The sequence below is a fragment of the Spermophilus citellus genome, assembly GCF_964194105.1.
Source record: "Spermophilus citellus genome assembly, chromosome: 9".
Lineage (NCBI taxonomy): Eukaryota > Metazoa > Chordata > Mammalia > Rodentia > Sciuridae > Spermophilus > Spermophilus citellus.
In genome coordinates, this window is record NC_138191.1 from 13,524,520 (window position 1) to 13,550,115 (window position 25,596).

At 42.2% G+C, this 25,596-nt stretch overlaps 1 protein-coding gene across 3 annotated transcripts in view; it reads left to right on the forward strand.

The window, feature by feature from the left end:
• LOC308655993 (carboxyl-terminal PDZ ligand of neuronal nitric oxide synthase protein) overlaps window positions 1–25,596 on the forward strand; it is a gene marked incomplete at its 3' end in the record, with an annotated part of 325,313 nt that overhangs the window by 64,757 nt on the left and 234,960 nt on the right. For all 3 annotated transcript variants that reach the window (XM_081306545.1, XM_081306546.1, XM_081306547.1), the window contains exon 2: window positions 13,654–13,725. In XM_081306545.1, coding sequence (XP_081162671.1) covers window positions 13,654–13,725 — 72 coding nt within the window. The remainder of the gene's footprint in view (window positions 1–13,653; window positions 13,726–25,596) is intronic.

The following is a 25,596-nucleotide window of genomic DNA, read 5'->3' on the forward strand; positions in this document are numbered from 1 at the left end:
AAAAATTTTATTTTGAGTCAGGGTCTTGCTAAGTGACAGAGGCAGCTTGAACTAGCAAACCTCCTGCTTCAGGCTTCCAAGTCACTGGGATTACAGGTGTGTTCCTGGCTAGACTGAAACTTTACGGAGACAAAGGGAGAACTTTCTGACAGTCCTGTTGTCTGAGACAATGATCTCTTCTTCAGTGGCAGTTCTTAAGTCTAGGTTAGTTAATGCCTTGGTACGGATTTATAAAGAGATTAACATTTCAGTTATGCAAGTGGAAGGGGAAGGGCCACAGACAACTGTTGAAGGTTCCTTCCAACCCTGAAATTCTACTTCCTTTTTAAAATCTTATCATGACATGACTCTTTTCCCTCCCTTTTAGTCACATTCTTTGAATACTTGGAATTTTTAAGTTGTAAGATGTGTAATGTATTTTTAAAATCTTTTTCTTGGTGTGTCTTTAAAAATGTGCTCCTGCCTAGAAGATTGGTGCTATTTGTATTTTGGGGTCACTCAGTAAAACTGGTTACCTATGAAGTTCCAGAAAAGGCATGGTAGTTGGACTGTTTGTTCTGGAAGCTTCAGCATGATGCAGAAATAGTCTCATTTATGAGCTTCTGTCCTATTTTGCTGCATTGGAAGTAGGATTATGAAATGGAATTGCAATACTCTTATAATATGGAAGAAATCATGTTCTTAGGAAGAGGAAAAAAATATCTTCTAGAAGAGCTAAAATTCAGTATAATTATAGTTCATTTTTTTTCCCTGCCAGGAACTATGTACCTGGCAAACTCAAAACATCCAAGTGACAGTCAGCAATGCAGAAAGGCAGATAAGAGATACTTGAGCAGCCAAAATGAATGGAGGCTTGTAGCCTTGCTTTGAAAGAGAGCCCTTCAGAGTCTCATGCAAAACCTAATTTGGTTATAGTTGTATTTTATAGTCTGCAGCAAACTGAAAGAGGGGACATTCTTATGTGAACATTTAATTTGCCCTCCTCCCCCTTTTGGCATTGGGGATTGACTCCAGGGGCACTGAGCTACACCACCAGCCATTTTTTATTTTTTATTTTGAGACAGAGTCTTGCTAAATTGTGAATGCTATCCTGCCTCAGCCTCTGGAGTTGCTGGGATTACAGGTGTGTGCCACAACACCCAGCACATTTACCCTTTTAAGTGATCTCGTCCAGTGGTTTTTACAGTCACATAACTGTGTGACCATAATTATATGACATAATTGTGTGGCATTGACTGTATAATTTTAGGACATTTTCATCATCCTCAAAAGAAAACCTGTACCATTAGTAGTCACTCCCCCAAACTCCTGGCAACTAGTAATCTACTTTCTGTTTTATGGACTTGCCTATTCTGGACATTTCCAATAAAGGCGATCATCTAATATGAGATCTTTTGTGACTAGCTTCTTTCACTTAGCATGGGGTGGAGGTTTGTCTGTATTTACTATGGCTTGAATATGTCTGGCAAATGTTCAAAGGTTGAAACCTTAATTCTATGCAGTGATATTGAGAGGTGATAGTACTGTTAAGAGGGATTAATACAGTTCTTGTGGGATTGGATTAATCACCTTGAGAGCTGGTTCTTAAAAAAGAGGCTGCTCCTCACGTTTTGCCTCTTTTGTTCAATTGTCCATCTGTTTTCTGTCTTGAGTTAAAGCAGTGTAGACACTTGCTGGTAGTATGCTCTTAGACTTCCATGCTTCCAGAACTTTGAGCCAAAACAAACCTCTTTTCTTTTTAAATTTCCTAGTTTCAATCATTCATTCTGTCATAGCAGCAGAAAAGACTTAGACCATGTTGTAGCATGTATCAATCAGTACTTTGTTCCTGACTTTTTTTTTTTTTTTTGCCAAATAACATTGTACTATATTGATTGCAACATTTTCTTTACTAATTTGTCCATTGATGGACATTTGGATTTTGGCCATTATGAGCAATGATGCTATGAACATTTGTTTGCAAGTTTTTGTGTAGCTGTATGTCTTTATTTCTCCTGGGTATTTACCTAGGAGTAGAATTGCTGGTTCATATGTCAATTCTGTGTTTTTAACCTTTTGAGGATTTGCTAAACTGTTTTCTAAAGTAGCTGTACTATTTTCTACAGCAATGTATGAGGATTCCAATTTCTTCACATTCTTATCAACACTTGTGATTTTTTATCTTTAAAAATCATCCTAGTGGAGCTGTGGCTGTGGCTTAGTGGTAGAGTACTTGCCTGGCATGTTGAGACACTGGGTTTGATTCTCAGCACCACAAAAATAAAGGTACTGTGTCAACCTATAATTAAAAAATACATTAAAAAATCATCCTAGTGGATCCTAGTGGATATGAAATGATATTTCATTATGTTTTTGATTTGCATTTACCAGAGACCAGTGCTGTTAAGCATCTTTTCATTTGTGTACCTTGCACAAATCTTGCCATTTGTGTATCTGTTTCGAAAAGTGTCTATTCAACCTTTGCCCACATTTTTTGAGTTGCTTATAATTTTATTGTTGCATTGTAAGAGTTATATGCTAGATGCAGGTCCTCCTCCTCCTCCTCCTCGTCCTTTTTCTTCTTCTTCTTTTTTTTTTGTTTTACTGGAGTTGGAACTGAGGGATGCTGCTGTATCATTGAGTTACACCCCCAGCCCCTGTTTTTTGAGACAGGGTCTTACTAAGTTGCTTAGGTGGGCCTTGAATTTGCAGTCCTCCTGCCTCAGCTTCCCAAGGATTGCAGGCATGTGCCACGGTGCCCAAGGTCTTTCTACTTTCTTAAAGAACTCCTTTGAAGCACAAGTGTTTTTAATTTTGGTGAAGTTTAATTTGTCTGTTTTCTTCTTCTGTCATTTGTGCTTTTAGTATCATATGTAGGAAACCATTTCTTAAGCTAAGGTACTGTGTTTTCTTCTAAGAGTTTTATATTTAGGCGTATGATACATTTTGAGTTAGTTTTGGTATATGGTATGAGGTAGAAGTCCAGTTTCATTCTTTTACATGTAGCTATTCAGTTGTCCCAAGTACCAATGTTGGAAAGGCCATTCTTTCCCTGATGAATAGTCTTGGTACTCTGTCAAAAATCAATTGATAATAAATGTAAGGGCTTATTTCTAGACTCTCAATTTTATTCTATTAATCTATATGTCTAGCTTTGTTCAAGTACCACACTATTTTGATTAAATTATGCAGTAAGTTTTGGAAGTTAGGAAGTCTGAATTGTCCACCCTTGTTATTTTTCAAGATTGTTTTTGCTGTTCTAGGTCCCTTATATTTTCCACATAAAATTTTGAATTGGCTTGCCAATTTCTGCAAGAAAGGCAGGAGAGATTTTAATAGGGATTATGACGAATCTGTAGATCTGTGTGGAAAGTATTGCATTTTACAGTTTAAATTTCCTACTTTATGAACATGGGATGTCTTTCTACTGATTTATATATTCTTGAATTTTTTTCAATTATGTTTTATAATTTTTCAGTGAAAAGTCTTCTGTTAAACTTCTTCCTAAGTATTTTATTCTTTAATAAATAGAATTATATCCTTAATTTTAATTCTGAATTACCACTGATTTTAGTTCATATATTAAAGGATGTAATATATAATGATTTTTCTGAATCCTGAGCAAATACATTAAATTCTGGCTTATGGAGTCCCAATTTTCAGGGCAGTGTTTATTTTAGGAAGACTTTTATTTGGGGTGGTACTGGGGATTGAACCCAGGGGTGCTCTACTACTGAGCTATACCCCCAACTTTTCCTAAAATTTTTTCAGACACGGCCTCACTAAGTTGCCCAGGCTGTCCTGGAACTTGTGATCCTCCTGCCTCAGCCTCCTGAGTTGCTGAGATTACAGGTGTGAACCTCTGTACTCGGCAACTCCTTTATTCTTTTTTTTTTTTTTTAAAGAAAGAGTGAGAGGGGAGGGGGGGGAGGGAGGGGGAGAGAGAGAGAGAGAGAGAGAGAGAGAGAGAGAGAGAGAGAATTTTTAATATTTATTTATTTTTTTTTTTAGTTCTCGGCAGACACAACATCTTTGTTGGTATGTGGTGCTGAGGATCGAACCCGGGCCGCACGCATGCCAGGCGAGCGCGCTACCGCTTGAGCCACATCCCCAGCCCCCTCCTTTATTCTTTATGTGAAGGATAAGAGATCCCCCTCCACTAGAGGCTTGCTCTGGTTCCTATTTCCTCTCCAATAGTGGGGTTATTTTTCCCTCTTTCACTGTCATTGCTCCATTTTCATTAATGAACACAATTGATTTCTTTTCCAAAGACTTTTGAATGAACCAAAGTAGGATTGCTTGTCTTCTCCTGCAAATCTCAGGGCCCTGCATCTTTTTATTGGTTTGTTTTTGAATTTGCTACTGTTTGGGCATCTGTGCACAGGCATCCTCATGCAGCTCAAGTTGAGTTCAGTGCAGTGAACCTGGCCTTCATGGGTGTGGCCCGTGTTCATCCTGACTGCTTGTTTCCTGTTGGGGTATGACTTTGACAGTGTAGGGGAGAGAGACCCACCCTGGTTCCGATTCTGCCACTCTCAAGTTATGTCTCCATTCTTTCTGAGCCTCAGTCTCAATGAAAGGTTAGATGGCATGGCATTTTAGGTCACTTAAGCCATGCCATTCGTCTGACCACCCTATTGATTTCATAGTGTTCTTTGTTCACGTCTCCGGTCCTGGTTTACCTGGCCGTTTTACAGGTGATTTCATTGTTCTACAGCTTTTGTGAGTGTTCCTCTTCAGCACGCCTTGGACTTTCTCCCTTTCTTTTTTTCCCCATAGGATGAATAACTTCCTTGCCGAGGAAGCATCCCAGGTGGGCCAGCAAAAAGTGCTGCCTGTCCAGGATGCTGTCCTGGCTTCGCTCCACACCTGCCTCTGTGACACCAGCCAGAGATTTTTATCATGGAGCCCAAGCTTTCAGTCAGCAGCTGAGAGTTGAAAGGCCAGAGCAGTTTCTCTGTCTTACTGTTCCCTCCCCCTTCACTGTATCCCTCAGATCCCCATAATAAAGAATAATAATCAGACCAACCCATCTAAGCCTTTGCTAATGGAGACCAAAAGAACCAAAAGACAGTCTCCCCATGGGCACCTTGGATGGTTCCATCCTACCCTCTGTCCCTTTTAGAGAATCGCATGACATTAGCATAAAGACAAGTCACCACAATTGTTTCGCACCCAGCCCCTTAATATTGAGGAGCAGGAAGGATTCTGCGTTATCTCTGGCACATTCATCGGCCCTGCTGAGCTGCTGATCAGTAGTGACACAGTCGCATCAGATGGCCTTCAAATAGTACTTCCTTTTTTCAGAGGGGCTGGGAGAGAGAGGAAGAAACATTCCTCTTAGGCTACAAATAAATAAAGATGTGGTGTGCAGCTGCATTTCAAGCATTTTGGAAGCTTTTCTGGGTGTGTGTATGTGTGAGCAAGGGAGAGTGGGGCAAGGAATCCATACTGGGGCTTCTGACTGGATTACATTGGATAAAGACGCTGTCAAATGACCATAAGGGTGTTTCCTGTCCCTACCCTATTTCCTTGAACCTTAGCACCTGGAGAGCACAATCAGGCCTCAGAAGTGGGGGTGGGACATCCCAAGGCAACTTTTCTCTTTCTCCTCCCCTCCCCCCAGCATTCAGTAGAAGGTCATTTGCTGAGTATGTGCCCTGGAATCTGGGGCTGCTCCTGCCACTGCGGTTAATGCTGCTTTGTTTCATGCTAAATGAGGCGAGAACTTTCACCCAGGTCACATTCATAATCCTGCTTAGCAGGACACTCGGCTGTGCACAGAGCATTTCTACCAAAGGGAACAACTTTCCCTTTGGAGCAAGAACACTGGCCTAGAGTCCAAGTAGGTGTCTCAGTCCAGGTTCTGCCATAAACTGACGTGTCCTTGGGCAGGGCACTTAACTCCTGTGGGCTGTGGTTCCTCTTCACTGATTCAGCAGATACTCGAGTCCTTCTCTCCCAGGCCCTGTTCTAATAGTGGGGAATACTGAATAAGAGAGCAAGGTCTCAGCTCTTTAGGGGCTCCCATTCTATAGGGGAAGACTGTCAGACCTCACTCTGGCAGAGCATGTTAAGTGCTAGGAAGAAAACAGAGTCAGGTCAAAAAGAGTGGCTGTGGATGGGATCATAGTAGTGAATGCTCATTAGTCCTGTCGGGATACCCACCTGTGCCAAATGCTCTCCACAGATTGTTCTTTAACCCTTCTTCTGTAAATAACTTTGGACATGATTCCTATTTTGCATTTGAAGTCCTGTATGCCTGTGATTCTAAGGATCTGGAAGGTCTCATGACCTAGGTTAAGGGACTCACTGAGATGGGCATATCACAACTGGTAATTTCTAGACACAAGCAGGCTGTCAGATTTCTTTATGCTTGTGTGAGTATTGGGGAGAGAACGTGGTGTGGCCAGGAGACCACAGGAATATGAGGAGGTAGAGGAGACCAGAGGAATATGAGGAGGTGGGCAGAGTATAGAGAAGAAAGCAGATCCAGTTTGGGATTCCTAAGGAAGACAGGAGAATGCAGGGGGTTGGGGGATAGTCCTGGTTCAGAAACTGGGAGCTTGGAAGGGATCTGGAGGCTTCTTTGCCTTTGGCTAACTGCTTTAAACTCCTGTCCTCTGTAAGGGGAGGAGGTTACACTTGTATCTTCTGTGGCAGATGCTGTGGGCTGAAGCTATAGAACTAAGCAGTTTTCAGAGAGGAGATGAGAGCTGGGAATGCAGCAGCCCTGTGGACCTTCACGTTATGCCCATTTATGGGGCTCTGGATTCTCTGTGGTCCTGCCAGCGTTGGCCAGTCAGTCTTAACAAACCCACAGCAGAACATTCGGCTGTCCCCTTCTGAAGAGTATTTGCTTGTTCTCAAAGGCAGTTGACTTGGCTGCACTTAAATCCTGGACCTGTCTTCCCTGAGGTGGGTAGCAGTTGAGATCCTCACTCAGTCTCCTTGTTCTTCTAGATGTGCTCTTCTGTTGGGCCCCTTGGAAATTTCTGTGAACAGGTGTAATTCAGAGTCTCCAAGAAACTGGCTGGGGTTTTCACAGATATTGGGGCTCCTCGCTCTATAGATCCTTCCTGTCTAGGAGTTATCTGCCTCACTTTCAAGCTCCTCTGATTGTTCCAGTCTCTGATGTCCAAGGCCCCAGGCTGCCACACTGAGCTCTTCTGCCAGAACTCTAGCTAAGCTACTGTCCCTGTGGGACTGTGTTGTCTTTTGCCTAGGGCACTTCCCTTCATTCTAGTTGATTACCTGACAAACTCTGCCTATTTGGGGTCTCTAAGAGCATTCAGAATTATTACTCTACCACTGAGCGACATCCCCAATTCTTTTCACTTTATAAATTTTGAGTCAGCGTCTCACTAAGTTGCTGAGGCTGGCTTTGATTTTGAGATTGTCCTGACTCAGTCTTCAGAGTCACTGGGATTATAGATGTGCCCTACCACAGCTGGTTTGTATTGTACATTCTTGTTCATAGTTTATATTTGTTATTTGTGAGAGGTTTAATCTGATACCAGCTACTCTAGTCTTATCAGAAGCAGGATCATTTGATGTGTTTATCTTTGGTTGCTATCCAGATTTTTACCTTGTCTCTGGAAACACCTGATAGAAACATTGTAAATAAAGGAGTTCCCATAGAAATATGATGGCAGAAAGTCATAGAATCTGGGTGGTTATGTTATATTGGTGACTGCATCAAGCTGTTTTGTCTTTCTGCTTTTTGTGTTGTGATTCACATACCAGAAGGCCCTACAGTTCAGTTTATCATTTTCTTCAAAAGTTCATCTCCAGAAAATGATAAGAAAACAAGAAATGAACTCACTTCATGAGATTAGTACTGAGACTGAGGTTGTCTACAAACTTTTAAAAATATTTGAGGGCCTTTGGTTAATTTTATATGCAGTTAATTCATGCTTATCTAGAAAATGAAGCCACAAATAAAGCAGATACACATAATATCACATCTTGACTCCCCATACAATTTGTATCTTATATTTTTTTTCTTTCTGGGTACTAGGGAAAAAGTAGTAGTAAACTCTGATATTTTGAAAATTCCTTTATTCTGCCCCCACCCCCTTCAACTCTGTGGTAGATATTCTGAATAGAAGCCCTGTCTGATTTCTCACAGCAGAGATTCTTGGAATGCAGACACAGAAATGCTACAGATGTCTTACAGAATGCCAGGTGATTAAGCAGCCCACCAACAGAAAGGTTTCATTTACTACTATCTCTTGGTAAACCAGGAATTGCCTATGTATTGCGGGTATAAGAATGCCTGGCTTAGATCCAGTTCAAGTACCTGAATAAAAGTCAGGCACATTGATAAAATCAAAACAGGATTATGGGGGGCGGGTCTGACTGGAAGAAGCAGGCAGAGTCCAAGGCTCAGCACTCTCCTTTTGCCCCTTCTCAGAGTAGAGATTCTCCCAAGAGCATTTTTTGGAGGATTCCTATTAGTCAAACATGTTTTGAGCATCTCCTTTGTGCCTGGGTCTGTGTCAAACCAGTGATGAAAGCATGTACTTACCAAATGTTGGTGCTATAGAGGAGAATCATAGCAAGTTATGAAGCCCTCAGTATGGGCGTCACATTCCCTGGAAGTCCGGAAGGGGAGGTGGAGATTAAGAAGAACCGAAGAAGAGAGAGGGTAGAAGAGGAGTGTTATGGCACAGGCACAGGTAAGAGCATGTATGTAAATCCTGTAATGTGAGGATATAAAGTCTGTTTTGAGCAGTTTGTGTCCTCCTACCTCCTATACTGGGGATTGAATCTGGGGTTCACATATCCTAGACAAGAGATCTACAACTGAGCTACCTCACCAGCAAGGAACTTTAAACTAATTGGAGAGCCACTGATGTGAGAGCATGTACACTGTGTAGGCGGTGCTGAGGATTTTGATTGTCATCCTCAGAGCAGATGGAAGCAAGCATGGGAGATTCTTAAGCAAGGCAGTAAAAGGATCTAATCTGCATTTTAAAGAGATCCTTCTGGAAGCCTTGTGGGGAGGGTCTTAGAGGCAGAGGAGAAGCTGGAGAGGAGGCCATTGTGCAGATGAAGTGAGAGAGTAAGGTTTTCTGGGATCTGGTGGTGGCAGTGTAGACAGAGAGGTGAAGTCACTGATAAACTGGTGGTTAAGGGAACAGCCTTTCAAAGATGATACCCAGCTTTTAGGCTTGATACACAGGTGGAATTCCTGGGGGCTGATAATCAGGGCAAGGAAGCTAGGAGAGGAGCACAATGTGGGGAATGATTGGTCCAACTCACCTTATCCTAGGAGCACTTGATTCCCGTATTCTGAAGAAGGGGGAGATAAAGGAAGGGCCCTGTTTGAGTGAAACTTGCCATGGAGCATCAGCTTTTGGCTGAAGGCAGGGAGTTGATTTTGCCTGATCCCTGGAGGCAGTGACAGAAATCTCCATTTCTGAAGGTTGTTAGCTCAGCTGGGGGATGAGGTTTAGTCCCAGGAACAACTTTCCAATCTAGAGAGCGAGGCTACTCTCATAGGTTTAGTTTACCACAGAAATGGTGGTGATATTGATCACCAAAGTTGAGTGATCTTAAGGATTTCCCTCCAGCAAGTGGGTCTAATTTCAGAGTGTCACTCAAATTTTGCTCAAGATAGAGGCTTAGGACTGAGTTTGATGGGCACCCCTGTAATCCTAGCTACTTAGGAGGCTGAGGTAGGAGGATTGCAAGTTGGAGGGCAGCTTCAGCAATTTAGCAAGACCTGTATCAAAATAAAAAAAAAATAAAAAAGGGTAAGGATGTAGGTCATTGGTAGAGTGCCCATTGGTTTAAAGATAGAGGATTGGGGACAGACTAACATTAGTTGTGAATGTAATGGCTAGTTACTAGATAATTTTGGTTATAGTGTCATACACATAAAGAAAGGTGTACTCACTTATCATACCCTCTGGGTTTTGCCCGGAGAAGTTGGCTTTCTAACCCTTTCTTGCTAAACTTGCATGTGGTTCTCTTTTTGATTCATGTTATTATTATTATTTTAGTAATAGGGATTGAATCCAGGGCTACTTTACCACTGAGCTACATTCCCAGCCCCCCTTGTTTTTTATCTTGAGACAGACTCACTAAATTGTGGAGGATCTCACTAAGTTGCTGATGTTGGCCTTGAACTTGTGATCTTCTTGCCTCAGCTTCCTGAGTCACTGGGATTCCGGGCGTCTTGTGCACCACTGCACCTGGCTTGATTCATGTTATTAATGGATTTTTAGCTTTTGTCTAGGAGGTGTAAACATGATTCCTAGGTTGTATGTTCTTTTAGTCTCTTTGGATGATCTTAATGTGCACTTGAGTGGAGGTAGGTTATCTGCTTCGTACACATTCTTAGAAGGGAAGATTCGTGATTGTCTACACAATTGGAAAGGAAGGAAGAAGAGTGAGTGTGATGTATTAGTGGGTGTGCAGTGTGAGGTGGGTGGGTGGCTTGGGAGATGTGTGAGCACATTACAGCAAGTGTGTGTGGAGGCGTGTGGTGTGTGTGCACATGTACCAGCTTGGGTGGGGGCTGATGGAGTGAGAGAGGCACTTGTCTAGCGAAGATGTTAGGCATCTTTAGTGTGAGTCCTTCACACACAGAGTTCTGTCCCCTTGTGAGGAAACCCAGAAGTCTCTTTCCCCTGTATCCTGACTGCTTCAGCTTTCCCTGTCTAGCAGCGCCCTCCCTGAGGAGGGAGAGATGGGTTTGGGTAGGGCAGAGGGAGGGAATGGGTCCCCTGTGGGTGTTTGTGTTCAGGCTCAGTGGTGGATCTCACCGGGCAGCAACTTCTTTCCTGGGCTAGCAGGGATCAGTGTGGGAGGATGGTACTGTCTTCCGCGCTCCTCCATAACAGATGACCTTGCTCAGTCCTGAGGTCCTGACCCTCAGGTGATGGCGGAGGGGAACACAAGCCCCTAAAGGCCCATGTTCCTGATTATACAGAGTTCAGGGCAGGAGAGATCAGCCATGTGGCATTCCAGAGAAGGAGTGTGGAAACTGCCCTCTGGACCTTTGAAGTTGGGCAATCACAAACCAGGGCCTCACGTCATCCCTGGCTGTGTGGGTCAGTGACATATTGACAGACCACGTGGCCCCAGCAGAGCTCAGCGGGGAGAATGCCGATCGTAGTTAAATCAGACCACACCACTGGATCTAGGGGCTGTCTTAACCCTGGTGAATTGTAAGGTCCTTTATCAATAAATGTGTTGCTCTCTGTGTGCCATGGTGGTGCTGTCCCCGGGGGCATGCTGCTTACCGGCCAGCTCACTGGCTGCTCAGAATCATGTTCTTTACCGTATCAGCACAAACCACTGATCAATACTAGGGGAAATCCATTTGCAGTATTTAGTTTTTGAAACTCTCCTTACTGGCACCAGGTCTTAGCTCCAAATGTGGGGAAAAAACTTTATTTTTCCAAAATTACAGGAAATAACTTTCCTGCACACATGGCCCTCCTATTTTTTCTTGGCAGTACTAGGGATTGAATCCAGGGCAGCTCTATCCCTGAACTACATTCCCAGCCTTTTATTTTATTTTGAGATAAACGTCTCACTAAGTTGTTCAGGCTGGCCTAGAACTTGTGATCCTCCTGCCTCAGTCTCTCTAGTCACTGGGATTACAATTGCAATGGTCCCCTGCGATGGTCCTATTCTTGCCTTTACTATTAATGCAGTCTTTGCTTGGTAGACTTAAAGTTATTCTGAGGATGTTAATTTCTTGGATATCTCTTATACTATTTTTATGTGATTTGTATATAAACAAGAAAAGCAAATCTCAATGAATCTATATGCTTCATATGTGTCTATGTGTTGGAATGTCCTCTTTTTTGTTTCATCCTTATAAGGAATGATATCTAGAGATTATCTATACTTTTGATCCAGCAATCTCACTTCTAGGAATTCAGCCTAAAGAGCTACTTGGATGAGCTCAAAGAGGTATAGAAAAGGTGACATCATGGAAGCATAGTAGCATTGCCTTAAGGGCTCATCAGTAGGGAAACTATTACATGCATGAGATTGACCTGTATGCAGTGGTGTAGACAGATGCCCAGGTTATACTAAAAGTAAAAACAGAAACAAAAAACATGTTGGAGAACAGTGTAATGTGAATCTTTTTACATAGAATAAATCTCCCTTGTTTCTGTGAATCTATGTTCTTCATATACAAAGAGAGAGGTACATCAATAACTATTGGTAGGGGGAACTTTAATGATTCGCTCTGCATATTTCTGTTACTTATTTGAATTGTTTATGGCAAGAAATATGTAATTTGGTTTTGGTGGGGTTTTTTTTTTTTTTTTTGGAACTGGGGGGTCTAACTCAGGGCTTTGCAAATGCAAGGCAGATGCTTTGCCACTGAGCTATATCCCAGCCCTGTAATTTGGTTTTAAAAATAAAAGTATAATCAGGTTAAATATTTTAATAAAAACTATTAAAGTCAGGTGTGATGATGCATAGCTGAAATTCCAACTACTTGGGAGGCTGAGCAGGAGGATTGCAAGTTCTAAGCCATCCTGGACAACCCTGTCTTTAAATAAATAAGTAGGACCAAATGTAGTGGCACATGTGTATAATCCCAGCAACTCAGGAGGCTGAAGCAGGAGGACCAGAAGTTCAAGGCTCAGCAATTTAGCAATAAGATTCTATATCAAAAAAGAAAAAATGTGGTAGGGACAGGGATGTGGTTCAATGGTTGAATGACCCTGGGTTCCATTCCCAGTATTGCAAAAATAAGTAAATGATAAACAAAAATTAAAAATGAAATAAAAAAGGGCTGAAAATATAGCTCAGTGGTTGAATGCTTGCTAGCATGTAGGAGGCCCCTGTATTTAATCCCTAGTGCCACTAAAAAAGCAAACATTCTTTCCCTATGGTCAGGAACTTATTCAAATGTTATTAGGCCTCTAATATATCTAGGGCTCTGGGGCTCGCTCATAAAGTTCCATTAACTAGCTTCTGTCTTATTTTCTTTGGCCGGGGGTGGGGGGAGTGCAGTGCTGGGGATTGAACCCAGGGCCTTTATAAGTGCAAAGCACATGCTCTACCACAGAGCTATAACCACAACCCATGTCCCTCTCCCTCATTAATATTTGTCAAGCATTTTTGTATAAGAGATTTTTAAAGCAGTTGAACTTTCAGGTGAAAAAATTGAGACAAAAGAGGTGAAATGCCTTGCCATAAGAATAGTGGTGAGAATCTTCACACTGGAGCCTTTCTGATTTGGAAGCCTGCTTGGCTAAACACAGTGCTCTGCTGCATCTCTGATAAAAAAGGAAATAGAAATATCTGATTAGGTTGTTTTTTATAAAGTTAGAAAGAACCTGAAAATGAGTTGGGTGTGGTGGTACACCTGTAATCCTAGTGACTCAGGAGGCTGAGGCAGGAGGATTGCAAGTTTGAGGCCAGTCTGGGCAATTTAGCGAGACCTGGTCTCAAAAGTAAAAATTAAAAATGGCTGAGGATGTACCTCAGAGGTAGAGCACCCCTGGGTTCAATCCCCAGTATTGGGAAAAAAAAGTTCCCCCCAACAAAACACCCCTTTGGCTTTTAATTTTCTCATCTGTAAACCGGAGAGATGAGCTGGGTGACTTCCAAAGGGCTGTCCATCATTAACATTCTGTTGTTAGGGACACTTGCTCTTCCTCTTCTCACTGTGTGTTTGCTTCTTCCCGACAGTACGTAGGAAGCCTAGATGTGCCGAGACCCAACAGCAGGGTGGAGATCGTGGCTGCCATGAGACGAATACGGGTGAGTGGTTGGTGGTGGTGATGTGTGGAGCTAGAATTCAAGCACCTTAGCTTCTGTTCATTTCAGATGGTGCTGGAGGTGCCAGATTGGATGACTACACACTTGCAGGCCCCAGACCCCTTTCCCTATATCATCCAGGAAGTGATTCTGAATTAGGTCCTGATAAAAGGCTAAGGTTAAAATGGATGGATGTGCTGGCTGAGAGGTACTATCTTCCCTGGTGTGGCCTGCACGCTGTGATACACAATGGTGGTTGGTCAGACAGCGAAGGAGAATGGTCAAGCGTTGCTCATGTTGAAAGATTTTAGGGAAAGTAATTGGCTGGTAATTGACTCAAAATGTTTTTTGAAAAAAGGTAGTTTATGTGGCATAGAATATGAGATTTGCTTGACTTTTTAAGAATAACTGAGATTTCAATCAAATTTCCTTGGTGCCTGCTCTGTGTGCATTCTCTCCTGCCATTTTGTGTACTCTATTTGAAGAATTTGGTGTAAATTCCAACTTATAGCTTTCTGCCTCTGGTATACAGAGCAGAAATTGAATGAGAAGCAAATTGTCTTCTGTCCACCATGAAGGAAAGTTATCCATGTGCTCTTCACTGAAACAGGAGAAATTACCTTAGACCTGTGCAGTTTAAAGGTAGGTTTGGGATTAATCAAATGGATTAAGATTTTTTTTTTAAAAGAAAATTGATTTCAGAGGTGACTGAGTCATCTCTGGATAGAGCCTGGTTTGAACTCATTGCTTGTTGTCCTTTAGAAAAATCTCCTCAACTAAATGGAAAACATAAAGGGGGTTGGACCTTTGTTTTGCTACCTTAGTTTTGTTTTCAGTCAGTTCTTCATCTGATCAACAGAAACTTCAACTCAATCACAGCAATGTTGGGAGTAAAATAAGCCGTTCACTGCTATTTTTCTGAGTAGTTCGTGAGTCTAACAAAATAATTTTTTAGTGACTAAATCCTCCCATTTTTTAAAATTATGAAGTTAAATTCATTGAGACTAGTATTAACTATAACAATCCTGTTTTTCATGGACTTATGAGCAAGTAGCTTCAAAGCACTTCCACATGAGGAATTTCCTTTAATGCTTACAGCAAGCTGTGAAGTGGGGGGGATCATGTCACCCTGATTTTCTAGGTTAACTAAGCTCAGAAAGGTATAGTGAGGTGTCACAGAGGTCCAGGAAGGGGCAGACACAGGGCCTGAATGCATTTCTTCACTTGGCCACATGGGAACATGCTAATTTCCATCCTTTAGGTTGCAGGCTTGCTGCTCAGTATTTCCAGACCACTTCTTCTGTTCCTTTGCCTTCTGAGATAGAAATCATAGAGGCTTGCCAGGCTCAGTGGCACACACCTGTCTTCCAAGAGACTCTGGAGGCTGAGGCAGGAGGATTACAGGGCTGAGGCCAGTCTGAGCAACTTACTGAGACCCTGTCTCAAAATGAAAATAAAAAGGATTGAGGATGTGGCTCAGTGGTAGAGTGCCCCAGAGTTTAATCCCCAGTATAAAATAAAATTTAAAATAATAATAATAATAAAATTGAAAAAATTTTAAATCTCAAAAGCCTTGTCTGGGGAATATTTGGGAGTGTTTCCACTGTTAGGATTGTTGCTGTTATGATCAGAAGGGCTTGACCTGTAGCTGGCATGTCAATCAAATAAAGTCCTTCTTTTATTTGTGTTTGAGGATGGAATATGTTGCTAATATCACTCTCTTCATGAAAGTCGTATGTCTACAAATAGTAGCTACTAGTAGTAATAGCTACTTATTATCAAGTGCTTTGCTGGGTGTTTTGATATTAAAACAATGTTTTATTATTTACTATTTGACTACATGGGGTGAGGCTATTATTATTACTTTTTAAATATTTTTGGTATTGGAGCTTTAACTTTGGGGCACTTTACCACTGAGCTACACCCCAGTGCTTTTTACTTTTTATGTTGAGACAAGGTCTCACTAAATTGCTTAAGGCCTATGCTCAGTTGTTAAGGCTGACCTCAAACTTGTGATCCTCCTGCCTCAGCCTCCTGAATTGCTGGGATTGCAGGTGTGCACCACTGTACCCAGCTTATTTTTCGTTTTACAGATTAGGAAATGAAACCTTGGGAACGTTAAATAATTCATGCTGCTGTGAACAGGTATAGATGGGATTCACACCTAAGACTCAATGTCCCCTTTGAACTCCTGCTTGAGGCTCTTTGTGATACTGAATGAGTCATGATACCAGCTGGAGAACCAAGAATTAGGACATGGCAACTCTCCAAAAAGGGAGTCAGTGGCAGAAACACAACTTTGACTTTTTTGTTTGTTTGTTTGGTGGTGTTGGTGGGGATTGAACCCAGAGGTTCTCTACCACTGAGCCACTCCCCTACCCCCACCTTTTTTATTATCTATCTATCTATTTATTTTTGCAGTACTGGGAGTTAAACCCAGAGGGTCTTTACTATTGAGCCACACCCTGGCCCTTTTTGTTTTTATTTTGAGACTGGGTCTTGCTAAATTGCCCAGGCAGACCTTGAACTTGTGATCCTCCTGATTCAGTGTCCTCATCAGCTGGGATTACAGGCATGTACTACTGTGCCCAGCTAGAAACACAGCTTTTCAGAATAAACAGAAGCACAGGAGAACATCACCTGGAAGCAAGAGAAGACTGGACATGGGATCTGGAGACATTTGGGACTGGACTGTGGCCTCTGTCTCCTCTTTGTTTATCACCTGCCAGTTCTTGCAGCCCACATGCCTCTTCTTGTAGGTCCCTTCCCTAGAGCTGCTTCCAGCACTTAATGAGCAGCTCATTAAGTTAGAGGGAGAGATTAATTGGCCAGAAAGCTGTTTGGTCTGGCTGTCCGCTGTCCAGTCTTTTGTTTATACTGACCACCATTAACAGCAAGTGCTCTGATTGCATGTCTTAACCAAACCCTGCAATTCACTGCGAAGTCCAGGCTGTTAGTTTTTTTTCCCTCTCTCTCTGTGTCTTTTTTCTTTCCCTTTCAAAAGCTGTGTGGGCTATAATTACAGCTGTCAAGAACTAGGGCATGGAATTTCTGTGTAAAGGACTATTTCTGACGTGATCCTTTCATATCAAAGGGTGCCAGGGTAACATTGGGCAGGACGCCGCTGGCTTTGGTTGCTGGGTGCATTTGTGGGCTCTGAAGCCACAGGCCTCAGAGCTTGGCCAGAGCCGTGGGTAGTCCTCCGAGATCAGCAGTTGTGATAGTCACAGAGAGTTATGTGTGAGCTGCGTGTGTCTTGTCATATTGTGTAGATGCTGGTCTCTCTGATCTTGACTGGAGCACGGTGCTGTGATGCAGCGTGAAGACCACCCCTGTTTTCCAGAGGTAGAAGCACTGAGAGAGCGAGGGCTTCTGCCTGAGGGTGTGCATATTCCTCCCTGGAGCCGGGGCTCTTGCAGCTTGATATATTTCTGCTCCTTCCTCTTCCTAGCACCTAGTGTGGACTCTGAGCTAAAAACACGGACTGTGTTATTGACTGGTTCTTCTCCTTTCCCTTCTTCTTATTTCTCATTTGTTCTTTACCTTCTTGATATTCTGAAAGAATATTATCTGTCTTGGGAATAATTTCTTATATATATATTTATTCTTATATATATATTTACACTATTGTACTTTTTTCATCTTGTATAGCTGAAACTCTATACCCATTAAATATAATTCCCTCTCCCTTCCCCCAGCCCTTGAGAACCACCTTTCTACTTTCTATGATCTATTTTTTATTTTATGTTTTTGGTACTAGGGGTGAAGTCCAAGGGTTCTGAGCTATATCCCCAGCTATTTTTATTATTATTTTGAAACGGTCTTGCTATGTTGCTGAGGCTGGCCTAGAACCTGCAATCCTCCTGCCCCAGCCTTCCAAATCACTGGGATTATAGCCATGTGCCAATGCTCATCTGGATTATTTATTTCTAGGATTTTCCATTTAATAGTTTTGGTTCATGGTGAGGGTAATAAAAAACACAGATAAGGAGGGACTACTATATTCATATATATTTGTAATTCCCACATTCATGATGTTAAAAGTGTGTTTGCATATATTATTTCATTTTATTGGTCCAATGTGTTCCTATTTGTTAACTTACTTTATGAGAGATAGGCAAAGAGGGAAGAAAGGGCCTGGCTTACCCTCCATATAAATATGTGTGTGTGTGTGTGTGTGTGTGTTTTCAATCATGTGTTGGGTATCTTTGAGTTCTTGTTCCACGCTGTGCCCTGTTGGGAGCAGTACTTAGCATGTGAGACAGGCACATGAAGAGCTATGAATATTATTAGGAAAAGGGCAAGCAGTAAAGAAAGTGTGCAACTGAGCTGCGTCCTTGTGCCTGTAACCCCTGTGTTCAATCAGTACCCCCCCCCAAAAAAAAAAAGAAGAAAGAAGTATGTAACTGGAAGATCTAACTGAATTTTTGGGAGACATGGAAGGCCTTGTGGAGGTACAAAGGAATGAAGTTGGTGATTAGTAGATGGGACTGTCACAGCTCAGGGAGGACCTGCTTCTTCTGGAAGGAGGAAATTGTTAGAGAAGCAGAAGTTAAAAGGGTCTAATTTGGGAAAAAAAACAAAAAGCAGGGGTAGAGTCTAGTTTGGGGTGGGGTGGGGAAGGTACATTTTAAGAAGCTCTGATAAATTCATCCACTTAGTTTCTTCCTGGTACCACATAGCCATCTTGAATCTCTGGTGCCTAACAGAGTGCCTGACCTGTGTATGTCTTTGTTCCTAAATTTTGGATTGGGATTGGTAGCAGTACTGTGAATTGAACCCAGAGGTGCTCTACCACTGACCCACATTCTCAGACCTTTTTATTTCTTATTTTGGGGCATGGTTTCACTAAGTTGCCCAGGCTGGCTTTGATCTTGCGATCCTCCTGCCTCAGCCTTCTGAGTCATTGGGATTATAGAAGTGTGCCACCACACGTGGCCTGTTCCCAGGTTTTAATACCAGCTGCTGTCATTTCACTTCTCAGCTTCCTTGGGAAGGCTGTGCTGTGTCATCAGAAGAGCTGGCAGTGAGGAGTAATGAGAGTGGGGTTGAGTCTTCTCCTTGACTTACTGAGTGACATTGGTGAGGCATCCAGCTGCTGTTCATCTCAGTTCTCTCGTTTATAAGAGAGAGCATGACACTTCTGTCTCTCTGGTGCTATTGTTGAATCTGGGATAATGGGTGAAAAAATGCTTTAGAAACCATAAAGGGCTATTTATATTCATTGGTATCATTTTTATACCTTCCTTTGGGTTTCAATGCATTTCATAAATGCAGATAAATATTCAGAGAAATATTGAGCTGCCTCATCTAGATACTCTTTCCAGCCAGTATCTTTTTTCAGGTTTTAGTGCAAACACCCCTTTCTTGGGGAGGCATCCCTGAATAGGTCATCGTGTCCTCTCTTTTGCTGAGGTACCACAGTCCTCCCTTGGTGGCACTAGGAGCAACTATATTCCCAGTGTCTGGCATATGGCCTGTCTGTGTTCAGTAGACATTGGTTGAATGACTGAGCAAATTATGATTATTATTTTTTGTGATGCTGGGGATTGAACCCAGGGGTATTCTGCCATTGAGCTATATACCCTGAGCCCTTTATATTTTTTATTTTGAGACAGGGTCTTACTAAGTTGCTGAGGCTGGCCTTAAATTCGTGATCCTCCTGTCTTAGCCTCCCGAATTGCTAGGGTTATAGGTGTGTGCCACAACACCTGGCAAGTTACAACTGAGTGAGTAAATTAATGTTATTGATATCCATGTGACTATAAGGCAGTGAAACCAAGAGAAGTGTCACTGAGTTGTTTTGAAGTCAGACTGGACCAGTTCTGTAGCTTGGCCTAGGGCTCTGGTTGATGGAGCCAGACTGTGAGCAGGTACTTCCTCTTTTACCTTGCAACGTGTTAAAGGGTACGCTGTCCTGGTGGCTAATGCCCAGATTGCTGGCCTTGGAAAAACCAGGGGACAAATCCCTGCAGTAGAATGTGATACAGTCTTCTTGGAGACCTGTTGTACAGGTGTGACACTGGAGGGCTTTGTGCTAGTGGCCAGGTGACACTCAGAGCTTTAGTCTCCTGTGTGGATCTTTTGGATGTGGGCTGGGCACGCTCTTGCCTATGCTGCAAATAGCTTCCAAAATGGTGCAGTTGGGTACCAGAGTTTCCTATTTAACATGACATTGATTATACCAATGTGGCTCTCAGGAGTGGTGTTGGTCCATGTCCTTGAACAGAATGGTCTGGTGACCAGGAATTGGCCAAGTCCTTCCTTTCCTGCAGCTCTCTTCCAGTATTGTACACTGTTCCAGAAATTTCTCTCAAGGAAAACAATAATATGGGGAAAAAAAAGAAAAGACTCTGGTTACTCCCCCGACCCCCCGCCCTTCAGCAGTACCAGGGGTTGACAGAGCTTCCAGCATGCCGGGAAAGTGTTCTATCACTGAGCTACATCCCATGCCCTGACTCCGGGCATTCTCTTGGAAACCATGGATGAAATGCTCCTGGGAGCAATCCAGGGATGGCTGGCTGGGTGGACGCAAGGACTAGAGTTGTAGCTGCCTTCTGTCTGCATGCCTCTGTCCTTCCCCCGGCAGTGTGCCTTGCCTCTCTCCACACATTCAACTGAGAAAGTTTGACCACTTCTTGGAGGCTTTGTCCCAAAGTGACTCTGTCCCTTTTTAGAACTTTCTCCAAGGTGGCTGTCGTTCCTCAGCACCCTTTACTCCTCTGTCCTTAACCCATTAAATCTCAAGTTTTCTTTCTTTTTCTTTTTTCTTTTTTATAAGTTTTGGGTGCATTTTTATTATACAGAGCAGTGGCTTTGTTGTTACACATTCACACATGCATGTAACGTAATTTGGTCCCTTTCATTCCCCAGTAGCCCATTCCCTCTCCCCCTCCCTTCCCTGATTCCCCTTTTCTGCTTCACTCATCTGAGTTTTCAGTCCTGTGAATATTTCAATGAAATTGACACAGGTGCCTTCAAATGGGTTGGAAATCATAATCTGGAACTAAGATATCCTTTCTTATCATTAAGGATGAAAATAGATTGTCCTATAAATAGGACACGGGACAATATAGTATCTTTCACATATATAAGCCATCCTATAAATGGAACATTTGGCAAATATAGTACATGGGATACTGGGGTAGAATGTGTTAATTGTTTTGTCTGAAGTTCAGAGTTGACAAATGCACCTCTGAAGAGTTGTGGCCAATTTCTTGCTCGTTGTGTTGGCAAGGCCTCATTACTTTACTATGCTGCTGTAATAAATTACTACCAAGGTTGTGGCTTTAAACAGCACCAACTCTTTTATCTTGTGGTTCTAGAGGTCAAAAGTCTGAGATGGGGCTAATCTGAAGGGGTTGGCAGGGGCGCTTTCCTTCTGAAAGCTCAAGGGGAGAAGCTGCTCCTTGGGTTTTTGAGCTTCTAGAGTCTGTCGCATCCCTTGGTTCTTGGCTCTCTTCGTCTTTATATCCCTCTGACCCCTGCTTCCTGTCTTATCCCCTAACTCTCCTGCCTGTGCTTTTCACTTGTATGGACCCTTGTGACTGCCTCCTCCCCAAATTCAGAGAAGCCTCCCCCCACCTTCGTTTTTTAACTTAAGTGTCCTTAATTTAATCACACCTGCAAAATCATTTTGTCATATAAAGTAACATTCATGGGTTTTGGGGATTAGGTCATGAACACCTTCGAGGGGGGGGGATTATTTTACCTTCCACAATGGGGCTAGAGCATTAGGCTTCTAGCAGGAATTGGAAAGACGCTCGAGTATTAGAGCGTATTAGTATTAGTCTTTAATAAGGCGCTCTAGTATTAGAATCAAAAAGAACTAAGTTCAAACCCCAATCCTTCTGTTTACTAGCTGAATGGCTTTGGACAAAATTCTTAACCCATCCATCTTCGTTTAATCATCAATAAAATTGAGATAATATCTTTTTGGCAAATGGATTTTACGGTTAAATGTGGGTGAAGTACCTGGCATGTGGATTCCACACCATAAATAATGGTTCCTTTGCTTCCTAATTACTGTGTATTGGGCAAGGACAGGGGGATCAAGAAACCATACAAGTTGGCTGCCAGCTTTTGCACAGTTGTGAGTTATGGGTTAAGACATTATTGTACTTGGAATAGAGAAAAGCGGCAGAAAAGTGGATTTGGCACATGGTGCGTATACTGTAGGCAGAGCTGATACAAGCCACATGGTGCAACTGCTTGAGTTGTTTATGGATGGTGTTCTGATTACTTTCAGTTTTTTTTTTTGTTTGTTTGAAATTCTGAGCACTAAACCTTAGTATTCGGTAAAGGCCAGAGGTGGTTATAGACCTATTATTCCAAAAACTCGGGAGGCAGAGGCAGGAGGATTGCAAATTTAATGCCAGTCTGGTGGGCAACTTAATATAATGTTGCCTCAATTTAAAAAGTAAAAAAAAAAAAAAAAAAAAAAGACCAGGGATGTAACTCAGTGATAGAGTCCCTGGGTTCAATTCTTAGTATGTAGGTGAGAGTGGGGCAGAGAGTTAGGTAAAGTTACTGCCATATTCCTGTTGAGAGTGGTGATATTTTGTTTTATAAAAAATGTCTTCTCTGACATTGGAACTTTATTTGAATTTATTGGTTACTTAATTTGTGTTTAACTTATAAATTTGTATAAAGCCTATATGTATAAGTAGTTTATGTCTAGTTTTATGTTTTCTACATTTAAATGATTTGCCAGCCCTTTGTCAGGCAATGGCTTTATTGAGATACAGTTCACATATTGTACAATTTAACCATTTAATGAATACAATTCATTTGGGCTTTAGTATATATTCGTAGTTTAAGCAACAATCACCACAATCAATTTTCATGACCCCAAAATGAAACTCTGCACCTCTATTTTTATACTTTTGCATTGCTGGGGATTGACTGCTAGACAGGCACTCTACCACTGAGTTACACTTCAACCAAATCTGCACGTCTAATCTGTCATGGGCCCTCAGCCCTAAGCCACCACTAATCTACATCTTGTCTATATGGATCTGCCTCTTTCAGACATTTGATATAAATGGCCTCATATAATATGTGGCCTTTTGTGTCTGATATCTTTCACGTGGCTTTGTGTTTTCAAGTTCATCCATGCTGTGGTATGGGTCAGTACTTCATTTCCTTTTTTCTGAATAATATTCTGTAGTATTGGCATACTATGCAGGGTTTATTCATTCAAACACTTTTGTAAAAAGGGGATTCAACTTTACCAAACTTTAGAAAACACTTGATGTGGATTGAGCATTGTGTGAGAGGATGATTATGGCTGTTTTCTCATCTGAAGGAAATAAATCAGTATTTTCTCAGAGATAGTGGGGCAAAGCATCCTTATCAATATAAAGACTGATAAACTGATAGCAGATGCTGTGTGTGTGTGTGTGTGTGTGTGTGTGTGTGTGTGTTACGAGGCATTGAACCCAGGGGTACTGTACTACTAAGCAACATCCCTAGCCCTTTTTAAAAAAATTTTAAGACAGGGTCTCACTAAGTTATCCAGGTTGGGCCTTGAATGTGCAATCCTCCTGCTTCAGTTTCCTGGGTTATTGGGATTATAGCCATGCACCACTTGGCCCCTAATTAATTTTTTACCCACTTATTTAAAAAAAATGTATTGAGGGCTGGGGATGTGGCTCAAGCGGTAGCGCGCTCGCCTGGCATGCGTGCGGCCCGGGTTCGATCCTCAGCACCACATACAAACAAAGCTGTTGTGTCTGCCGAGAACTAAAAAATAAATATTAAAATTCTCAAAAAAAATGTATTGACTTTTTTTCATTTTCTTCTGGTACTAGGAAGTGAACACAGGGCCTCATGTCTGCTAGCCAAGTGCTTCACTACTGAACTACAACCCAACTCTTTTAAAAATTTTTATTTTGAGCTGGTTACCATGGTTCATGCTGGTAATCCGAGTGACCCAGGAGGTTGTGGTAGGAGGATTACAAATTCTAGGCCAGTTTCATCAACTAGCAAGACCCCCAGCATCTTAGTGAGACCCTATCTCAAGATAAAAAATAAAAAGGACTGGGAATGTAGCTCAGTGATAAAGCACACCTGGGTTCAGTCCCCAGCATATCTCTCTCTCTCTCTCTCTAACACACACACACACACACACACACACACACACACACACACACACAGTTTTGAGAAAGGGTCTCACTGAATTGTCCAGGCTGGAACTTGTGATCCTTCTGTGTCAGCTTCCTGAGTATCAGGGGTTACCAGGGTGCACCACCACATCCAACCTCATTCTTTTTTTGAGTTAATATTGTTTAAGGCTCTGGGGAAGCAGCATCCCTGTCCACATGAAGCTTACTTTATTTTGGTGGTTGGAAGAGGCTTAAACATATTATGGTGACTTCCTGCAGAACAGTAAAGCAGGGCATGAGACTAGATGCCACAAGTTAGGGGGGTGGGTTTTTTTTTTTTTTTATATGAGCTGTTGGGGGAAGGCCTCTGTGTCATGGTGACACTAAGGGTCTGTTAGAGATATGAATGAAAAGAGGAGTGAGCTATAGGAATCTTGAGGAAGAGTATTCCAGACAGAGGACCTGGCAAGTGCTAAGGCCCTGGGGTAGGAATAAACTTTGCAGGTTCAAGGAATAGCCAGAAGCTTAGAGTGAATGGAGACACATGTGCCTGAAGGAGAATGGAAGATTATTTTTAGGAATTAAATCCCAGGAATTTGGGCTGGGGATGTGGCTCAAGCGGTAGCATGCTCGCCTGGCATGCGCGCGGCCCGGGTTCGATCCTCGGCACCACATACCAACAAAGATGTTGTGTCCGCCGAGAACTAAAAAAAAAAAAAAAAAAAAAAAATCCCAGGAATTACACTTCAAGAGACTCTAAGAACCTATTAAATACCTGAACACACTTGAGCAAATATGTTGATCTTTCCCTGAATTTGCACCAGACTGAAAAGTCACTCAGTATAATCAATTTAGTTCTGTTGCTGAGGTGAGTGATTGAGGAATGATTTGTAAATTGGGGCAAAGCTGTTAATAACCCAGAGTTGTTATCAAAGCCAAACACATGCCTATTTTATTACAACCCTTTATGATCAAGAGTAAGAAATAATGTCCTTGAGTTTCTATAGGAACATTTGAGTATTCCCTACCCACTCCATAGTTTCCTGCACGGACCCACTTAAAGCTTGGTGGTGGTGGTGGGGCTTTTGAAACCAACAGTGTTTATCCATTGCAGGAGGAGGAGATGCAGAGCGCTAGTTCATTGCTGCTACACTAACCAGCCTCTAGGTATTCTTTGTTCATATTCCAGGCATCTTCAACAGGTAGTGCTGAACATTTATTCCTTATTTTGATGAATTTCTTGGCTTTACATAAATAAATTATTTTATCCATTTTGTCAGTAGGGATTAAACACATCACAATGCTTTGTACCCATCATCACTGTATATTCCCAAACCTTTTCGTCACCCCTGCTATAAACTCTATAATGGTACCTTCCTCCTCCCCTAGCCCTGGAAACCTCTGTTGTGCCTTTTGTGTCCTTTGAATTTACCTAATCTAGAGATTTGCAAACATGAAGTCTTCTTTAATATTTCTCCTATATCTGTTTGTTCAACTAGGCATGTTTTCAGGGTTCATTCATGCCTTTGTATGGCTGAAAAGGATTTCTTCTGTGATATTATGTACTTAGCACATTACATAGGTTTTGATGTGTGCAGTTTACTGGTTTCCTCTTGGGACCCAAAACAACATACTTAGGACAGGATGTACTGCCATGATGGAAGCATCTTTAGCATGGTACATTGAAAACTCAGCTTCCAAGAGGACAAATTTCTCTGCTCCTTGCTGAGAGGGCCCTGTTTGTTACTTATGTAGCACTTGATGATTG